We start from the raw sequence: 18,063 nt of genomic DNA, 5'->3' as shown, positions 1-18,063 counted from the left end.
TAAGCGAAGGAGCCGCTGCCCTTGCCTGGCGGGGCCGCCGGGTGGCGGCAGAGACCGCGCGGGGCTCTGTCAGCCCCGGTGTCGCCGCGCGGGGCCGGAGCCGAGCCCTACTCGTCGGGACGGTCAGCGCGAGTGTTCCTGGGGTGTCGGTGTGATAGCCGAGGTAGCTGCCCGCTCCCGGCCCAGAGCGGGGAGGGTTTTCCCTGCAGATTGTTGCAGTTGTTCCTTCTGGCAGCCCAATGCAGCCGAAGTTTCCTCTCTGCTGCTTTTGGTTGCACCACTCAATTCCGGCATTTTTCCAAGAGATAAATACAAGTGGCTTCATGTTATTGATAGCAGTTGAGTGCTAAAGCTGGTTTGCCACCTGCCTTTGTGCCATAGTCTCAGCATGGGTGACTGATGAATTCTGCCACCGTTCTGGTAAAAGCGCTGGATTTTCTTATTCAGAGTTATGTTGAACCTGGCTATAAATGGGAAAGAGTCTCTGTTGCCTGTTTAAATAAAAATACATGTAGGTTGGGACCTGTATGAGTGCTCCACAACAGTTGTAGGAGAGTGAGGCAGGAGAATTTTGAGCTGGGGTTCCCATATACTTTCTTAGGGCAACAGAAGCATCTCCACTGAGCAGTATAGATTTTGGTGGGTTCTGCTGGCTTTTGGGTTGTCTCTCTGGTGCTGGCTCTCACTTTAGTGTGCACTGGGAATGTGTCCTAGGTGAAGCGATTTGTGGGTGCAGGCTTTGAACAAGTATTTGTAATATTTTTCCGTATGTTAATGGAGTAGAACAGAAGTATCAGGGCCTATTAATGGCAGAGCCATAGGACATTACCTGATCTCTGTTTTGTAGGATGGAAGATTATGATGATCTCATGCTAATCTGGACACCTCAAAGTGAGTCTCTGAAGGAAACCTATGGTGAATATCTCCTTGTTGATCTCCTAGAACGTGAAGGTGAAGAAAATCAGGCAGCTGTTTGTGAGGTCAGTCTGCCATGACCTCTGGTTTTGTCTGATTGTAGCCTTAGTGATGTCCTGTGTGACAGCTTACTCCATCTCAGGGCATAAAATCAGCAGCCCACCTGTGAAAAGAATTCATGCTCTATACCCACACAGTGAGTACCCTTCTCAATGTAGTTTGTGTCTGTCCTCAGGAGTGATGTTTCCAGTTCAGAAATGAAGCAGCAATTCCCAGTAATTTTCAAGTAATTTGGACAGACTGTCTTGATGAAGCCATGTTGTCATTTCAGACATTTGCGTTATAGCTGACCTGTTTTCATTCCCAGTGAAAGCTAAAATTGCATGTGAAAATGAGTAGCCAGTAATCCTTTCACAGTTTTAAGTCCTCTAGATAATTTTTCTTTCTCTTGGATCAAACAAATTTTTGCTGAAATGTAGACAAACCCAGGAATTAATTTAAATAAGAAAAGAGTGGTAATAGTTCTCCTGAAAATTCTTAAGATTTTCACGTGTTGGTAATTGTGCATGGTAGTGCAAGCTGATAGGCAATATAACCTCCTTAATTCCTGAAATCTGCTTTTTGTGGCAAATGGTTTTATAAAATTGCAACATGTAATCACTGCCATTGGGAGCCAAATAGGAAACAATGCACCATTAGTGTAATGGCACATTGCAGAAGGCTGTTGCTATAAATAAGATATTCCAGCGGCATGTTCAGAGCTCAAAGTGAGACCACCAAAAGGTGTTCCAAGCCCCCAGTTTATCCCAGCTGCTACTGCCATGGCGGGCTGGGAAAGCACCTCCACGCAAACCATGATGGATGCCAGCTTCCCCTGCAGAGAAGGAAGCTGGCAGCCTCTTTTTGCACATATGGTAGATGGATTGGTTAATCAGCCTCTGCTGAGCCTTGGGCCTGAAATTACACAGCAGCCAGGCAACTGTGGCACCCTGGCTTTGTTGGTTACGCAAACAAGGCAAACAAACAATCACTTGTTGTTTGAGGGCAGAAAAATTAAACGTCACACTTTTTCAAGTCTTTATTGATGTGCTGATGGCTTGATAAAACAGCTGTACAAATCCAGCATGTGAGTTTTCATTAGGTTTATAAAGGCTTTCATTATGTGTATTGAGGAGGAACAAAAATATGTTTTGATAATGTGTTTCACCAGAAAGTTGCATACACTATTAAAAATTTAAGAGCTTCCTTCTTCTAGACTTGTCCCAGGTTAAAGCCAGAAGCTCTCCAGATGCCAGTTCTCCCTGGTCCCACTGTGTGTCATGCTGAAAGCTCCAGCAGCAATCAGGCATCCAGAGTGCCATGGGTGCCAGCATTGCAGGAATCCCATCACTTTCATGTTTGCCAGAGCATTTGGGTTTTAAGACTAGCTCTTGGATTTTTTTCAGAACACAGACATAGTTGGGGTTTACAAGTGCTGCAAATAATAAGTACTGCATTAGGTACTCCTTATATTATACATAATTGATTTCTTGAGTTAATTTCTTAGGAGAGTTAAATACACCCTTCAGTCTGACCCCAATTTGGGTCCAAATCAGTGTTCAGTAATGAGCCAACTATTATAGCTAACTGAATGCAGGTTCTACTTCAGCTGCACTGTAACTTTTTAAACAAAATGATACATTTTTGGAAGTATATTGTGTATTTGGCCTAACAAATGTTTTACTGAAACTCCAGGTCATTATTTGGCCTTTATATATAAACCTAATACTCTTGCAAGTCATAGCAAAAAAAAGAATTAGAGCATCTGCTCTAGAAATCCTAGTACATATGTTACAGGAAAAAATAAAAGAGGATCTTTAACTTTTGCTGAAATAGTTCCTTTATAGTTTTCCATTATGCACAGTCAGAGATGAAACATAACATAGAAGTTGATGTTTCAGATTTGTTCAGTTTTTTTTGCCCTTTCCTAGAATGACAGGTTCATGTGACATGGCTTTTATCTTCCAGGTTGGTGGCACTGCAGTAGGATTCATGAGCTTATGTTCTGACGTGAACATTTCCTTGTTTCAAGAGTGTTTTGACTTGGGGCCTTTCCATGGACTCTGTAAGCCACATCCTGAGGATATTCTTGAAGTGCCACGGAAGCCAAGCATTCAAGAAGGTATCTATATTCTAAAGTGCTAAATAAATTCAAGGTGTGTTTGTGTCGAACTTGTGAGTAGGTTTTGCAGAAGGTTGGAAAAGGATATATAGGTTTACTAGGAAGAAAACAGAAATTAACATACCTGGTTTTGAAATAGGATGCCTGGTGTTTTTTAATTGAGGAGGGGAATTTTGATAGCCCCTGGTATCTGACTCAGAAGTGATTGTTTGTGGGGAGTTGGCCTATACCAATTGTGGGATAAATGTGGGCTTGAAGTTTCAGAAAGACAGTATATGCCACACAGCAGCTATCAGATAGAGTTGTGCTGGTAAAGGAAGCTGTGATTGTAAAATCTGGTGGTGAGGTGAGGTCTGTTGGTAGCTGAGCAGCTGGCTAACTGTGCCTGTTACATTGTCCTGTTGACTTATGTCATCTTTTTTCCTTGTGGTTCAGCTTCTGCTCTTTGCTTATTGTTTGCAGTCTCCTGGGTTACAAGATTTTGGGAGATCAGGGAACTGTCTCTTTATTCTGCCTTTATATTGGGCCCAATATAGCAACACATGTGCAAGCCACTTCCTGTGAGTGATAAAAACCAGGAGCACAAATATGTCACCTGTTTGTAGAACAGAAGTGTCATGTAAATGATTTACAGTTGTTGTCTCTTTTTTTCAATGTCAAAGGGCATTTTGTGCAGAAGGGCAGCATCTTGCTATCTACTAATTATTAGTGGAATAAAGCACCTCCACCACTAGGTTATGTGTCTGCTTTTCTGAATACAAAGCAGCAGGCAAAAAAGGCAACCAGGGTGCTGCAGGGCTGTCACCAGCTGTTACCTCGAAGCTGGCAGTCACAGAACAGACAAGGGAGAGAAACAGGTCTTGTAGCTGCTCCTGTGGACTTCCCCTCCCCTGCAAGGAAGCATCTTGCATGTAGGAGATGGAGGAAGCTGCCTGTCTCCTGTTTGATCCTGTGCTCCTGCAGCTCCAGGAGTATTAGTTCAGAAGAGGTGACAGGTAGGAGGAGGAATGAGACTGAGGAGGGAGAGAGATCACTCAGGAGCCAGAGCCCAGTCCTGGGCTGTCTGCTCTGGGTGACCCTGCTTGAGTAGAGGCTTGGGCAAGGTGACCGACCACCAGGCTTCAATGTCACAGTGAGTCAGCTGCCTGGGAAAGGAAAAATCTGCTTGCAGTGTGAAAGGTCTCTCCCATACCTTACAGCTATCTCACAGCTGCTTTCATGGGCTTTGTCAACTTATTAGGGTGCTATTTTAAGGATGAGCTGTTCTAGCACAAAAACAAGAGAGTTTTTCCCAAGCTTCCTTAGTTTTTAAATGTGCTTTTCCACAGGGGCGTGTTTAACTCCTTCAAGTGGTGTAACTGGATGTCAAATCTCCAAACTTAGCCAGCTGATTGGCCCTTCAAAACCAGCCAGTTCATTAGCTCTGACAGATCCCCACAGGGAAACAGCCTGCTCCTCCCCAGCTGAAAAAACAGGATTTTGTTAAACCATGACAATGATCTTGGATGTGTGAGGAGAAACTTGAGTATCATAAGATGAGAGCCTGACTGGTGCTATTCCTAGAGAGAGACGCTAGAAACCTAATAGCAAAGTTGTCTATTCACTGCTCAGGAACATTAATTCTGTTATCGTGGAATAGTAGTTAAAATTTTTGTTGTAGCTTTGCACAATTTAGAATAGAAGAGTTGCATCCCTGTTAAGCCTTTCCAACATAAAGGCCAGCCCATGTCCTTCAAATCTGTTGTGGTGTTAGTCCCATATAATTTGCATTTGTGGATATTGCAAAGCCATGCCCGTTCCATGAAGACTGCTTTAGTGGCTGCATTGAGAACTTGCTGCTGGATGGTGTCCTGCTGTGAGAGCAGAGCAGGTTCAGTGACCTAACATCAATAGAAGGTCTGGACTTGGCTTTATGGAATCTGAAGGCTGGAAATTTTAAAATGTAAGCTGCATTCCTTTGTAATTTTATGTTCCTACATATAAAAAGGTTATTTTTTCAAGCTCTTTAGCTTTAAGTAGAGACCACAGGTTGATATTTTTTTTCCTTTCAAAATGTAATGCTGAATAATAATGAAAGAGTGTACCACAGTCTGTACTGATATGCCACTTAGGTTTCAGGGTAATTACAGTAATTTGGTTGTTACTCTATATGGTGTCATGAATTAGTTGCTAGAAAACATGATGCAGTGGGAATGATTCAAGGGCTTTTCATCAGGCCTCATGGTGAACTGGCTTCTTGATCCTGATGACTGTACCTCAGCTAACAACCCAGCAATCACAGAATTATTTTAATTTTCTTTGTTTATGGTCTTTACTTGATTTAGTGATAGTATTGCAGTTCTTCACATCACTCGTGTACAGCATGTCTGTAAACATCAATGCAGCCATGTCTGACAGAAATGGATGGTGGAGCCATTAAGGATTTGCATTTTAGTATAAAGTCAGAAACAACATATCAATATTTACATGACAACAAGAGAGTTGTATTAATTAACTTCTGACACCTGCAAGGCTGTTGGTAATGAGAAATGGAGCTGGTTAATCAAGACGACATTTGATAATTTCTGTGAAGGCTCACATCTGTGATACCCCCAGAGAATCCATGATTCCTAACCCCTGCATTTCTCCTTGCCCTGCATGTTGCATCTGCACTCTTTTCTTGACAGAGGAACAGATTTTGAGACAAGATTTTCTTTTTTCTAATTACTGCTGGCTAAATTATTTTAAACCTTTGAGGTTTTGTTTGTTTTAAAGTGCCCATTACTGTGTGAAGAAATGCTTCTGTCTATGAATGTAGCTTACATGGGTGTCCCAAGGCAGAGTTCAGAGGGAGAAGGGATGAATTCTGTTGTTTTCTGAAGCTTATTTTGTGTTCTTCTTGGAGCTCAGAAACGTTGATTTCCTTAATGTTACTGGATTTTCCAAATGCAAGTGTGTCCCTGATTGATGTGTTTTCTTCAGCAGTAACACTTACACCTCAAGAGTTTATTGTGTAAAACTTGCAAAGGAGTTACAATCCCTGTTTCTTGTCTCTTACTGCACCAGTAGGAGCTCTGGTTTGACTTGGATTTAACCTGAATTTCAATTATTTTAGGAGAACTAATCTGAGAATGAAGAGCCCTTGCTTGTCCTTGTGATCACCAGAAAGCAAGTTAGCAACACGTGGGATTTAAGATATCAGTCAATACACTGGCTCCTGTTTTTCAGTTCAGATGGGGTAAAGATTTGACACAGGGATAAACACAAGTTAGGAATTGCCTCCAAGGTTGTTCAGATCTTATTTTACAACCAATTCCCTGGATTTTTGATGGTTGTTTGGTTTGGTTTTTGGGGTTTTTTTGGGGTTTTTTTTGGTTTTTTTTTGTTTTTTGGTTTTTTGGGTTTTTTTGCTTTGAGATCAAGTAGTCTAATGAAGCTCTAGCCAAGTAACTGTAGGAGGGTCTGCTTTAAATGTTAAAATGAAACCTTTCAATAAAGGTAGCCTGGCCCACTCCAGCTATTACTGTGATTCTGAGAGTAAAGCTCACATTATTAAACCTTGTGCACTTTCTCTTTTACTTTACTCAGATGAAGATGAAAGCAACCAAACAAGTCAAAAGCCAGACCCTGTTTCTTCTCAAAACTTGGAACATGTTCCTGGTGCAGATGCAGCACTGCAGGTAATGCTGCTACACCCAGCAGTGCTGCTGGCTCTCAGCTGATACAGAGCAAGGCTGGCGGAGATGAGGACAAGCAAATACTGCTGTTTTTCTCCTGCCCTGTCCTCTGCTCTGGCCCATGTGTGCCTCTGCTGTGGGGCATGGGTCAGAAGCTGCTCTGGCTGGGGTCTGGAGGGAGGGGATCAGAGTTATTGGTCAGGGTGAGTTTACTCATCCAATTCCCCATGAGCAGCCATCAGGGTGGGAAGAAAGGGTCACAGAGAGGAGAGAGAGGATGGGGCTTAACTAATGAAGATACATTGTCAAGTGTTGTAAGTGAGCCCTGTCTGTCATTGTTGCAGAAAGATGGAGCTGTTACCGTTTCCCCCACTGAACCACTGGTAGGTAATGTCATCAACATAGGCTCAGCAGCACCTCTGCTGGAGACTGAGGAGGGGGATTTGAACGGAGGAACTTCAAATGTTTTCAGTATCCGTCTGTTTTGTATAGATAAGGAGTATGAAACTAGGTAAGTATAGAGGAAGAGTCACTGCTTTCCCATTAAAAACCATTTTTAAAGTTTTAAGGTCAAATCAGAAAGTGACAGCACCTGCAGTGGTTAGAGGCCAGAAAAAATCCCATCTTTCTTGTCTGCTTCTTTTATCTTCAATAATAATGTTTCAACCTCCACTTGCAACTTCCTAGCTCTGACAGGTCTATAGGGGCAAAATGTGAAGAATTAATTTTTGTTGGAAAAAATGTGAGTTGAGGTTGTGGAAAAAGGCTGCTGTTTCCTTCTATGGAGACACTCATTGTGAAGCTGGCTAGCTGCAAGAGGAGCTAGATGTTACAGTAGTTTTCATCTCATTGCATGGGGCAATAAAACTGTTCTTAGCTCTGCAGGTAAATGTTCCCATTCTAAACACTGTCTCCAGTCACTGAAAGAAATTGTTGTTTTCTAGAATTCTCTACATCTGGGGGAGACAAAGGGATTTTCTCTTAACATGATTGCTGCTGCTGAACTCACTCTTAGATCCTGGTGTATTAGGATAGGGCTGTAAATGGGTTTAGACTTTTTTTTTTCCTAAAATTTCTCTCCACACTTGAATATGTTCAGCCTTATCAGCAGAAACTTCTCCAGGAACTTTTTCCTTTTCAATGTGATGGTAGAAAGAAAGATACAGGATAGATGAAGCAGCTGAGCACACCCAGGATCTTCCATGCTTTCAAATCCATGTCATATGTGCAGACAGCAGGCATCAGGATAAGGGCTTGATAGATGAGTTGAACATGTGTGGTACAGTTTGAAAAAACATCTGTCTACTCAGTCATTGGTGAGTAGCAACTTCTGAACTCTGGCTTAAAAGAGGTGTAAGAGTAAACTTCACTGAGAAGAAAAATGAGAATTCCTTAAAAACTGGTTCTACTTGTTGAGCAGTTTCTTGATTAAGGAGGGCACCTACCCAAGGGGATTAAACACTGAATCTGCTGCAAATGCAAATATACAAAGTCACCAAATCAAAGCAAAGACACTGCCTTTTGTGTACATATTTCCAAAGTGATATACCCAGTAACAGAGCTCAAGTTTAAGAACTACTTTAATTAGTGAAGTGCAGGAAGTCAACATAGAAGATCTGTGTTGTACTTAAAAACACTGACCAACTAATGTGTGATGAGAACTGTGTGATGCACTGCTGAGAGACTGTTCCAGAGCAGTTAATTGAGGGACAATCTAGTGTAAAAAATCAAGCAAGATTAGTTATTGCAGAATAATAAAGCTTTGTATTAAAATATTAGTGAGGCAAGGCGTGTGGTCTGTAATGATTCCATTGTACTGAAACAGCAGTTCAGAGCTTTGCTAGAGATTTATGTCAGTAAATAATCTCACTGTAGGCTTCTTGAGTTCTCTGCTCATAACTTCCTGTCCTAAGGATCTGCCTGTTTTTTGCCTCCTGAGCTCTGTGCTTTGTTTGTGTTTCTGTTCAAGACATTTCTCACTGCATTTATCATTCAATGCTGTGCTCTCAGGTTTTTTTTTACCTGGAGACATCTGTGGAGCAGTGTGGATTTGAAGAAGGGTATCTTGAGGAGGCCACATTCCTGTCTGAAGACTTTTCCTAAGATTACCTCATGCAGAGTTGAGGAATCTGTAGATCTTGGTGTTTTCAAACATTTTGCTTGTATGCTTCTCTGGCTTGCCTTTACTTGATCCACCTGCCTGTAGAAGAAATATTAGCAAAGCAAATAGATGTAAAGGAGGGCACAAGGTGATGCTGGCTGCCTCCTGGAATCTTGTCCTGAGGGAGTTCCTGCTGGCCTTGTGCAGCATGGACCCAGAAATAGAAGCTGGCTTGAAGTGTAGGTGTGATTACATTTTAGCCCTGAGGGAAGTTTGCTCCTTGGGATTTGTTACCCACTAAAGCTGCTAAATATTTCCATCTCCTAAACCCAGAGCTGTTATGTGGCTGGTCAGAGCATTGAGAGTGAAATGGGAAGGAACTGAACTGCTGGTTTGTCTGGTGATACTTGATGCTTTTCTAAGCCCCTTGAAAAATCTCCTACCTCAATTCCTGTGGTCAACAAGGTCCTGGATGCCAGAGAGAAAATTACAATTCAGTATAGTTGCAATGTCATTTTCCTTTCTCCTGATAAGTTATTCTGTTAAGTAGTCTTAGTTATGTATTATAAAGGTGAATATATAATGCCCACATCCTGATCTTTACTTGCAGCTTTAAGTTTACATTCAGGCATGGATATTGCAACTAGAAATTATTTTGCTTTTAAGTAATATTATTAAAGAGGTAAAAGGGAGCTTAATTACAGTTCTGAAAGGAGAAGATGATTTATCAGTATTTATAAGGTAACATATATCTGTATGAATTTCTTCAAAACATACATCTTGTGTGGTGGAAAATGTTTTATGAAACTTCAGCATAACTGGGTTTTGAGCTCTTTGATAGCCTTAGACATGGGAGAAACAGCAGGGCTTTGGTGAGATTTCTCTAGTCTTTTTACACTGAAATGTCACAATTTGCTGTCACCATGGAGAAGAGACTGGGACAGCTCTAAGTCAGTGGGTGAGAAGTGAAAAGAAGTGTTTAAAAACAATTCTAAGTATTGATGTTCCTGTTAGTCTGTCAGAGCACATCGGGCAGGTTTTCCTGAGTGGAAAGTCACAGAGCCCTTGGTGCTGGCTGAAAGTACTGTAGAACATAGCAACAACTGTTAGTAACCTAAAGTAATATTTGCTATATACTAATGCTGCTGTGATAGTCCAAGAATGGCTTCTGAAGAGGAAGGAGTCAGCAACATGAGAGCCAATGTTTTGTTAGTTCCTCCCCCTACCCTTTTAGTGAGGAGCCTCATGTATTATATCAAACATCCTGGTTATTCTTGTTAATAACAATGCTTTAAGCACTAGAAGTCAGAAACTGCTGTGCAGCATGCAACATCAGCAGTTGATTATTGATGATTTATTGGGATTGTCTGATCAGCTCTGAATAAATGCTCCTGCACTTGCAGGGATGTCAATATCATAGTGTACCAGATCATTCTGATATGTGCTTTATTTGCCAACATTTGCTCTTGTTGCAGGTCACTGGATTTTTTGCATTATGCTTTCAGTGTTTTCCCAGTGAGTATAACAAAAGTTGGAATGATTTTGTGCGGTGGGACGGCAGTGTGGCTGGCAGCCGGGGATGTGGGTCTACTGCTCCAGTGAGTCTGTCCCACATGACTGTGCTGGGCCTGGTTACCCTGGGCTGCTTCTGGACTTCATGGAATGCATACCTAAGTCCTCTGTTTATCCTAGAATCCTGGAATGGTTTGGGTTGGAAAGGAACATAAAGATCATCCAGATACACCCCTGCAATAGGCAGGACACCTTCCACTAGACCAGATTCCTCCAAGCCTTTTCCAACCTGGCTTTGGACACTTCCAGTGATGGAGCAGCCACATCTTCTCTGGGCTTCCTCACACTGACAGGGAAGAATTTTTCTGTACCATGTAATCTAAACCTGCTCTCTGTCAGTGTGAAGGCATTTCCCTGCCACTGTGTGCTCTGGTAAATAGTCTCCCTAGTTTATGTTCCATAGGGACTTTTCTAAGATGCAGATTTAGAAAAAGAAATGCTACAAACTCCTTTAAAACCATGTACAGATCCAGACTGTACCTACATTAAAAACAAATTCAGCAACATTTATTAAAGGAGATGGAGTAAAAAGCCCTATAAAACAATGGTAATAAGGAGATTCATAATATTTACCTACAGACTGAACAGTGGCACTGTGGATTCACAATGCAGCTGCTATTTCCCATTCATGCCCTGTGTGATCACTCTGAGGTAATACAGTCCACTTTGAGACTTTCTTAATGCACACCAATGTTGTAAAGTCATGTTACAAAATACTGCATGGCAGTGTGCCTTGGGTACCAGAGACACTGTCTTGGCCCTAAGAAGCAGCACACTTAAAACCACTGCTTACCACCAAAGAGAGTTCCTAGAGAGAGCCGACCCAGAAAGCATTTCAAATTTACATGATCTATCCATCCAACAATGTCAGTCGTTGAAATAAAATGTCACAATGGAATTACCAGATGTAGTAAGGAATGTTCATCCCATAGTTTGCTTAAAGTGAAGCCATTTCTGAGCTGTCAGTTCCTTGGTGCTGCCCAGGCAGAGCAGTGCTTGGTGGGGTGTGGTGTAAACCCCCCATTCAGGGCTGCCTGTCCCCTCAGAAGACTTTGGGTAAAGCTTAGAGAACACTTCTTCTGCCAATTTTATTGCCTGCCCTTATCTTTCAGGACAGAGACTTGTGTGTCATCCTGGTGCCACATCATGTCCCAGAGTTCCCCCTGATCCGGCGCTTTGTTCGGGCTGTCCCTTCCTGCACGTCCAGGCTGGGTCGGGAGCTGTACGTGTTCCATCGGGCAGGATTGCTCACGTGAGTCATGCCTTGGGACAGCCCTGCTGTGCTCTGGGCTGCTGTGGGACACACCTGCCAATGTTGTAGGGAGTGTCTTCTCAGTAGAACCCAAGCAGTTCCCTGATTGTGGGCCAAGGCCATCAGAGAAGTGTGGTGCTGTGTTTCGCCTTGGGGATGTGGGTCAGGCTGTGTGACACTGGCACCTGATAGCCTGGTGTGGGTTTAATTCTTCAAAATCTGTTGTAGCTTTCTTAAGAGAACTGTAGTCATGTGTTTATGGGACATACAGATCACAGCAGGAACACTGAGTATCTGTTCTATAAAATTTCTTTTTTACTTTAGGTGTTGAATAATTGATTTCACACCTTCAGTTTCTGTGATCCTCTGAACACTTCTGTAGGCTGAGATCAGTTAACTGCAACACCAAACCTTTCTTGCTCTGATTTCTGTTACGTGAATGAGTTTTCCAAAGCTTTGCTTGTATATCAAGCCTATTCTGGCCCAAAAACCAAGCTTAAATTGTGGTATAGTTAGAGATCTTTTTTTGGTTTTGGTCCTAATGTACCTAAATACTGTGTGGTTTTAGCGAAGTACTTCTAGGTTTAATTGTGTACCTAATCACCTCTGGTGGTACACAAATACTTCATGCAGGAGTTGGCCAGCTTCTCTTGGACTGAGGTAGAAGCTTTTTGCCCTCGGATGAAACTTCTCCTTCTGGGTCCTGAGTAAAAATCCAGCTGGCTGGAGAGAGAGCTGCTGGAGTAATTCCTGGTAATCTCAGGCCCAGCTGCTCAGTAATCCACCAGTAGAGCTGGGAGTCATATGTCTCTTGCAGTTTTGGGCAAAATTCAAGTTGTTATCAAGGCTCTTTTAAAAAAAAAGTTACCATCCTGATTACATTGTGCATATTCCAAATGACACCAGTCCTTTCATGGAAACAAAATAGGGTCACCAGTAGACTTTTCCAAATCCCCCTGCAGCTTTGCAGGAAAGTAAGGGAAAATAGCTGCTCATTGAGGTTCAGGATCAGAAAAGCTTTGGGAGAAACCAGAGTAAGCTTTTGGAAAGTTTCTGCAGAACAATACCCACAGGGTGCAACAGCAGATACCTTCTTAGAAATAACCAAAATCTGTGAAAGTGAAAGATCAACACACTGTACTTGCACCTACGGCTTTCAAAAGCATGTGAGTGAAAAGGAAGTCACAGAAAATGGACTAAAAAAAAACAGGGTAAGAAGAGAGGAATAGGAGGATGTGAAAGGGTGAAGTCAGAAGAGGCAAAGGCACAAAATGAGCTCTTGATTAGTACAGGTAGTAAAAAGGAATAAGAAAAAGTGTTAAGTACACAAAAAGCAAGAGTGCAGCAAATGGAACTATGAGTCTTCTACTTAACACTGAAGGAGAAAAAAATAACAGATGACAAGGCATAGACTGAGGTTCTTAATGGGTACTTTCCCTCAATTTTCACTAAAAAGCATAATAATAATGGTGTCCTTGTTTCTCAGCAGTCAAAGGACTTGAGCATCTAGAATGAGTTAATTCATTGCTGGGAGAGAAACGAGTACAGACCTTGGATAGTCCTTCCTCCTGTTCCATAATCCCATTGGAGCTGGTGGATCTGCTTATTAAAAAAAAAAAACAACAGTTTCAACTTTTCACATTTCTGTTTTTGTCATGCTGAAGATGCAGTGCCCTGTAGGCACAGCTGCTTTCCCTGGGTCATGGGTGGGGCAAAGCTGCTGGGCTGGGCTGGGCAGGGGTGGGAGGAGGGCTGCAGAGTGTGAAAAACACCAATCACTTGTTTTTAGATTTTTAAAAGTTTTATAGTAATAAAATGGTTATAAAAATAGTAATATGATTATGAGTAATAAAAATTTGAACATTTGGGGTTAGGACAATATGAGACAATAAAAACAAAGAGTTACAGACAGTCCAGCTACCTCTTTCTGGGCAAAATAAGCCTGAAAAAGGACTCACATTAACAAAGGAATAACTTTTAAAGGCAATAACCTGTTGCATATTCATACGTCTCATACATTATGCATAAATTCTATTCCAACAAAGGATTCTTTCTGGTCAGTGTCAGCTTCTTCTTAATCTTGATGGTGTCTTCAGGGCTGAGTGAGGCAGGAAGAAGTTTGTTTCTCCTGGTAATGGAGCAATAAATTATTTTTCTCTGAAAGATTCAGGTGTCCTGGGGCTGCTGTCTTGGTGTGAGTACCTCATTCCTTTCTTTAAAAAAATATCCCACATACATAGTTTCTATTTTAACTACAAAAGTTACATTTTAGCTACAAAACTACATTTACCATACTATTAAATATTAATACAGCACTACTAATCAATACAACATAATACCTATAGTAAATATCTGCATAGAGTCATATAATATGTACTTTACACAAGAGTGAGCTGCAGCTCTCAGCGCTGTTGGGTCTTGCAATCAACATTGGAAATGTGTGAGAAGCTGCAGAAGCTTGGCTGATGCTCGCTTAGGTCAGGATTAGTTTGTAATTTAGTAACCAAATGTGTGCATTTGAGCACTCAAAAAATGGTCAGTGAATTCAGCTGTGAAATTTCTCATAACATACCAGAATCTTCATTTTTTTAAGGTACCAGTGCCATTCATTAAGCTTGTGTTCCACAAGATGCCTCTCAGTGGGACTGAGGCTGAAGAATAGCACATCTGCTTTTAAATTGAAAGCCAGAAGAACAGGAATAAAAAGATTATACTACATGAATCACAACTTTTACTCTGTGGGTGAAATAACTTATTTCTTCGAACTGAAGCTGTAGTTCAGCTTCTTGAACAGCACTCCACAAGTGTGGGTTGACGAGCTGTGTGTATCTAGGAAGGGGTTGCTGCCTTTGACAGATGCTGGGAGAGCTCCTCAGCTGCTGTAGACTGTCAGTGTGAAGTGAATTTTCTTCCTAACTGCTAGGTGAGAAGATGTTTGCTAATAGTCTGTAAATGAGCTAAGTGCCATGTTACTGCTGTCTGTAAGTAAGGTGTTCCATGTGTGGCACAGGCATTCTGGTACCAAGTCACTACTGTGTCATTACAAACTGGCACTCCACACCTAGCAGAGGTGTTGCAGTTGTGTAAGTTTATCCTCATGTGTTACTGCTTGAGGCACCAAGGCCTAACACAAAAATTAGTAATTTTTTTCTCAGAGAAATTATGTTCCTGCTTTGCTTTGTACCATGGCAGCTGGTTCAGTTTTATTTTTTCTCTGTCCTTTTCTCATTTTTTCTTGCCTTTCCCTGTTTTAATCTAGCTCTTTTCCCCATGTGCCACAATGTGCAGCTAGAGAGTCCACATTCATTTTATGGTTCTTTGCCTCCCTTTATTGCTTACTTTTACTCACTTGAGGAAGGTGGTACCTGGGGTTATAGATTGGGCTGAGTGTTTAAGAGCAGATAAAGCAGGATTCTGGAGTTGTCTCATGTAGATGCTCTAATAATTTCTATTACCATGCAATAATTCATATCTGCCTTTGGAACAAGTGTCATTTAGCAATCAGTTACAATTTCTGAATGGTGTTGTTGGTGTTTGTGAAGGGTGTGTTGTCTTATGCTTGGCAGTTGTCCTTATTTTGTCACAGTCAGCTTTAATTCTTTTTTTGTCCTATTTTAGGTCATTTAATGTAAGAAAAGCAGCAACCAGTGACTTACAGGGTGTCAAAATGCTCATTGAAACTCTTAGCTTGAATGAAGAGATGTGGAATGACTCAAAGATATTCACTGAGACTCGCAAGGATCCAGTGAGTATTTGTTGGTGATATATGTTGAATTCTGTCCCAAGATCAGGACTTAACCCAGGACTGAAGCAGTGGCTGAACTTGCAGCACTCCTGCAGCAGCTGTACCCAAACAGAAGTGTCAGTGAGGTAAGGTCTGTGTGGTCCAGAGTCCAGCCACACACCTGGCTCAAACAGGGCCCTCTTGGGAAGCAGGCTGGCTAAACTGGGATGGTGCCTGGGAGCTGCATGGGGAGGAGAGTGTTTTAACTGGGATTCTGTAGTGAAATACACAGTTACCATTAGAAAAAGATTCTGCTGAAACTGGAAATGTGCATCTGTTGCCTTTACCTTGCAGGATGGGATGCCAGTACAGGCTTTTGTAGCAGAAGTTTTGGATCAAATCGTCGGTGTTTCTGTCACCAGGGATGAAATGGTAAATTCAGTTTGTGTTCCATGAGCTCTGTGGTGCTTGGTGCTCACAGTAAGGCTGAGTTTTGTGCTGGGCACTGTACTTGTGCCTAACAAAGTGTCTGTAAAAATACTGCTTTTAGAAGCTGTCTAGCCTATGCCCACAGTATTATTTCTCTGCTCATAGATAATGATTGACATACAGATGAAAAAAAAAAGATCCTGTTACTTTCAAGAAGCTGCTGCTATGTCCTGAAAGTTTTCCTCCTGCACTTTTTTGGTACTTCAGCACAAAGCCATTCTGTCTCTAAATAGGTGTTTAATCACCTCCTTCCCTTCTACTTTCCAAGTCAATAAGCAGCTTTGCCACAAATCCTGCAAAGAGCAGTAATTCTTCTTCTAGATTTGCTTTCATAAGTTTTTTATCCAACAGTAGAGTCTAAGTGATTGTGAATCATGTACTTGTAAACAAAAGCCTATTCCCTGATGGAGTAAAAAAAGACATTGCCCATTATTATTGAATAGTAAACATTCTCCAAGTCTTGCTTTTGTGGCATTCTGCTAGGACTGAAAAGGTGGATTTTAGGTTGTTCAGCCGTTCTAATGCTTAGTTTTCACAATGGAACAGTCATTCCTGTTTCTGAGAGTAATTCTCTTGATTGTATTAAGAGCTAAGAGGATAGATTGAGTGAATCAATGTGCAAAAATATCAGCTTATCACTTCAACAGGGAAGACTTGTCAGAGGGCATTTCTTACACAGCTCTGCTCTGTGGAATTCCCTTTTTCAGCTGGAGTTTGGTGAGAGGGACAGCCTGGGCTTCTGTGCCTTGAATGCAGAAAAACAGTTGGTTTTTGTTTTTTTTCCTTCCACCTTGGATGTCTGTTAACTTGTATCAGGCATTGTGGGGTAAGGGTCGGGTGTGCATTCTTGTAAGGGTAAGCTGCAAGGAGAGGTTTTGATACAAGATTTTTGAGAAAAATCTGTTCAGTTAGTGCCCTTCAATTGAGGACAGCTCTCAAAGACACTTGATTTCAGTTTTCAAATGTAGTTCCCTGATTGATAGGTTGTAACTCATTGGTTGGTATTTGCTAAACTGCTGCCAAGGTAGCTGCTGATCACTGCTGACTCACAAATTCCTAATTTTCCAGGATACTGAGTATATTCGATCACATTATGATATTGAGGACTTCATTCATTTTAATCACCACCAGCAAGAGGAACATGGACATCTTTGCCACTTTGTCTTGAATCCTGTATTTCATCACTATGCAAAGTACTTTCTAAAGGAGATTCTTCGCTTGGGTCACAAATCTTCTCTTTACTACCCTATTTATCCAGAATATGTGGAGGACAAGGTAAGGAGAGTGATTAGTATTTCTTGTATTAAATATTGCCATACTTTCTCACTTTATTTTTTCTTTGCTTCCATGAATGACTGCAAACAGGGATTTTCTTGTCAACCTGCAGCAAACTGTACCTTCTTTTCTTCCTGCCTGACATATTCTGGACCCATGGACACAGCTCTTGCATAGCAGGGCTCTGATCCGTGGTGTCCATCAGTGTCTTCAGGAAGTGTGGTGGGGAGCAGGGAGTGGAAATGGCCTTGGCTCCCTGCCTAGCACAAGTGCAATGCAGCCTGAGTAAATGCAAGGGGATCATCCTGAACACCATCCACATGGCATATAAAAAGCCTTCCAAAGTGATTCAGGTACTCTAGACTGTGTTTTACCAAAAGTCAGTGGGACCTGGGCACCTCATTGGCTTTTGAAGGAGGGGACTTGCAGGAACACAAGTGTCATGCGAGAACTGTAAGAACTGAACTTCCAATGGAGAAAATCCATTTCCAAGAAGAATGTAATTCAGAAGCACTCACATATGTGTTTTGTCATCAGTCTCAAGTCAAAAAAGCAACACAAGGTAAAATTTGCAAGCTGTCTGAAGCTGCTGTCAGTCCTGAGCAATCATGTGGGCTCCTGGCACCTCTGATGGAAACACACAGTGCACCCCAAGGGCAGTTCATCCCTCAGTCATACCTGGCTGTTTTGAGACAGATGGAATTTTCCCCTGGAGACTGACCACCAGCTCAGGCTTCTGCCAGCCTGGCTCAACTGGGCACCTGGTGTTTAGATGGTGACTGAGATGAGTTCTGTCCTTGATGACTTGGGTGGTTTTGAAACCACCACTGGCTTTCACATGGGAACTCTTTGACAGGTTAGACTTGGGGACATTTGCAGAAGGATGTGTTTTCCCATGCACTTTTGTGGAGCTCTAAG

The 18,063-nt window shown here is 41.9% G+C and overlaps 1 protein-coding gene across 1 annotated transcript in view; it reads left to right on the top strand.

The window, feature by feature from the left end:
• CFAP61 (cilia and flagella associated protein 61) overlaps positions 1-18,063 on the top strand; it is an 89,271-nt gene that overhangs the window by 9,422 nt on the left and 61,786 nt on the right. Inside the window, exons 7-15 of the mRNA XM_050972031.1 lie at positions 848-980; positions 2,923-3,076; positions 6,644-6,735; positions 7,077-7,243; positions 10,309-10,348; positions 11,518-11,657; positions 15,276-15,402; positions 15,736-15,813; positions 16,939-17,145. Coding sequence (XP_050827988.1) covers positions 848-980; positions 2,923-3,076; positions 6,644-6,735; positions 7,077-7,243; positions 10,309-10,348; positions 11,518-11,657; positions 15,276-15,402; positions 15,736-15,813; positions 16,939-17,145 — 1,138 coding nt within the window. The remainder of the gene's footprint in view (positions 1-847; positions 981-2,922; positions 3,077-6,643; positions 6,736-7,076; positions 7,244-10,308; positions 10,349-11,517; positions 11,658-15,275; positions 15,403-15,735; positions 15,814-16,938; positions 17,146-18,063) is intronic.

Source organism: Serinus canaria, chromosome 3 (genome assembly GCF_022539315.1).
Source record: "Serinus canaria isolate serCan28SL12 chromosome 3, serCan2020, whole genome shotgun sequence".
Classification (NCBI taxonomy): Eukaryota; Metazoa; Chordata; class Aves; order Passeriformes; family Fringillidae; genus Serinus; species Serinus canaria.
Note: the sequence above shows the minus strand (reverse complement) of the source record. Positions and strands in the feature narration are given on the sequence as shown.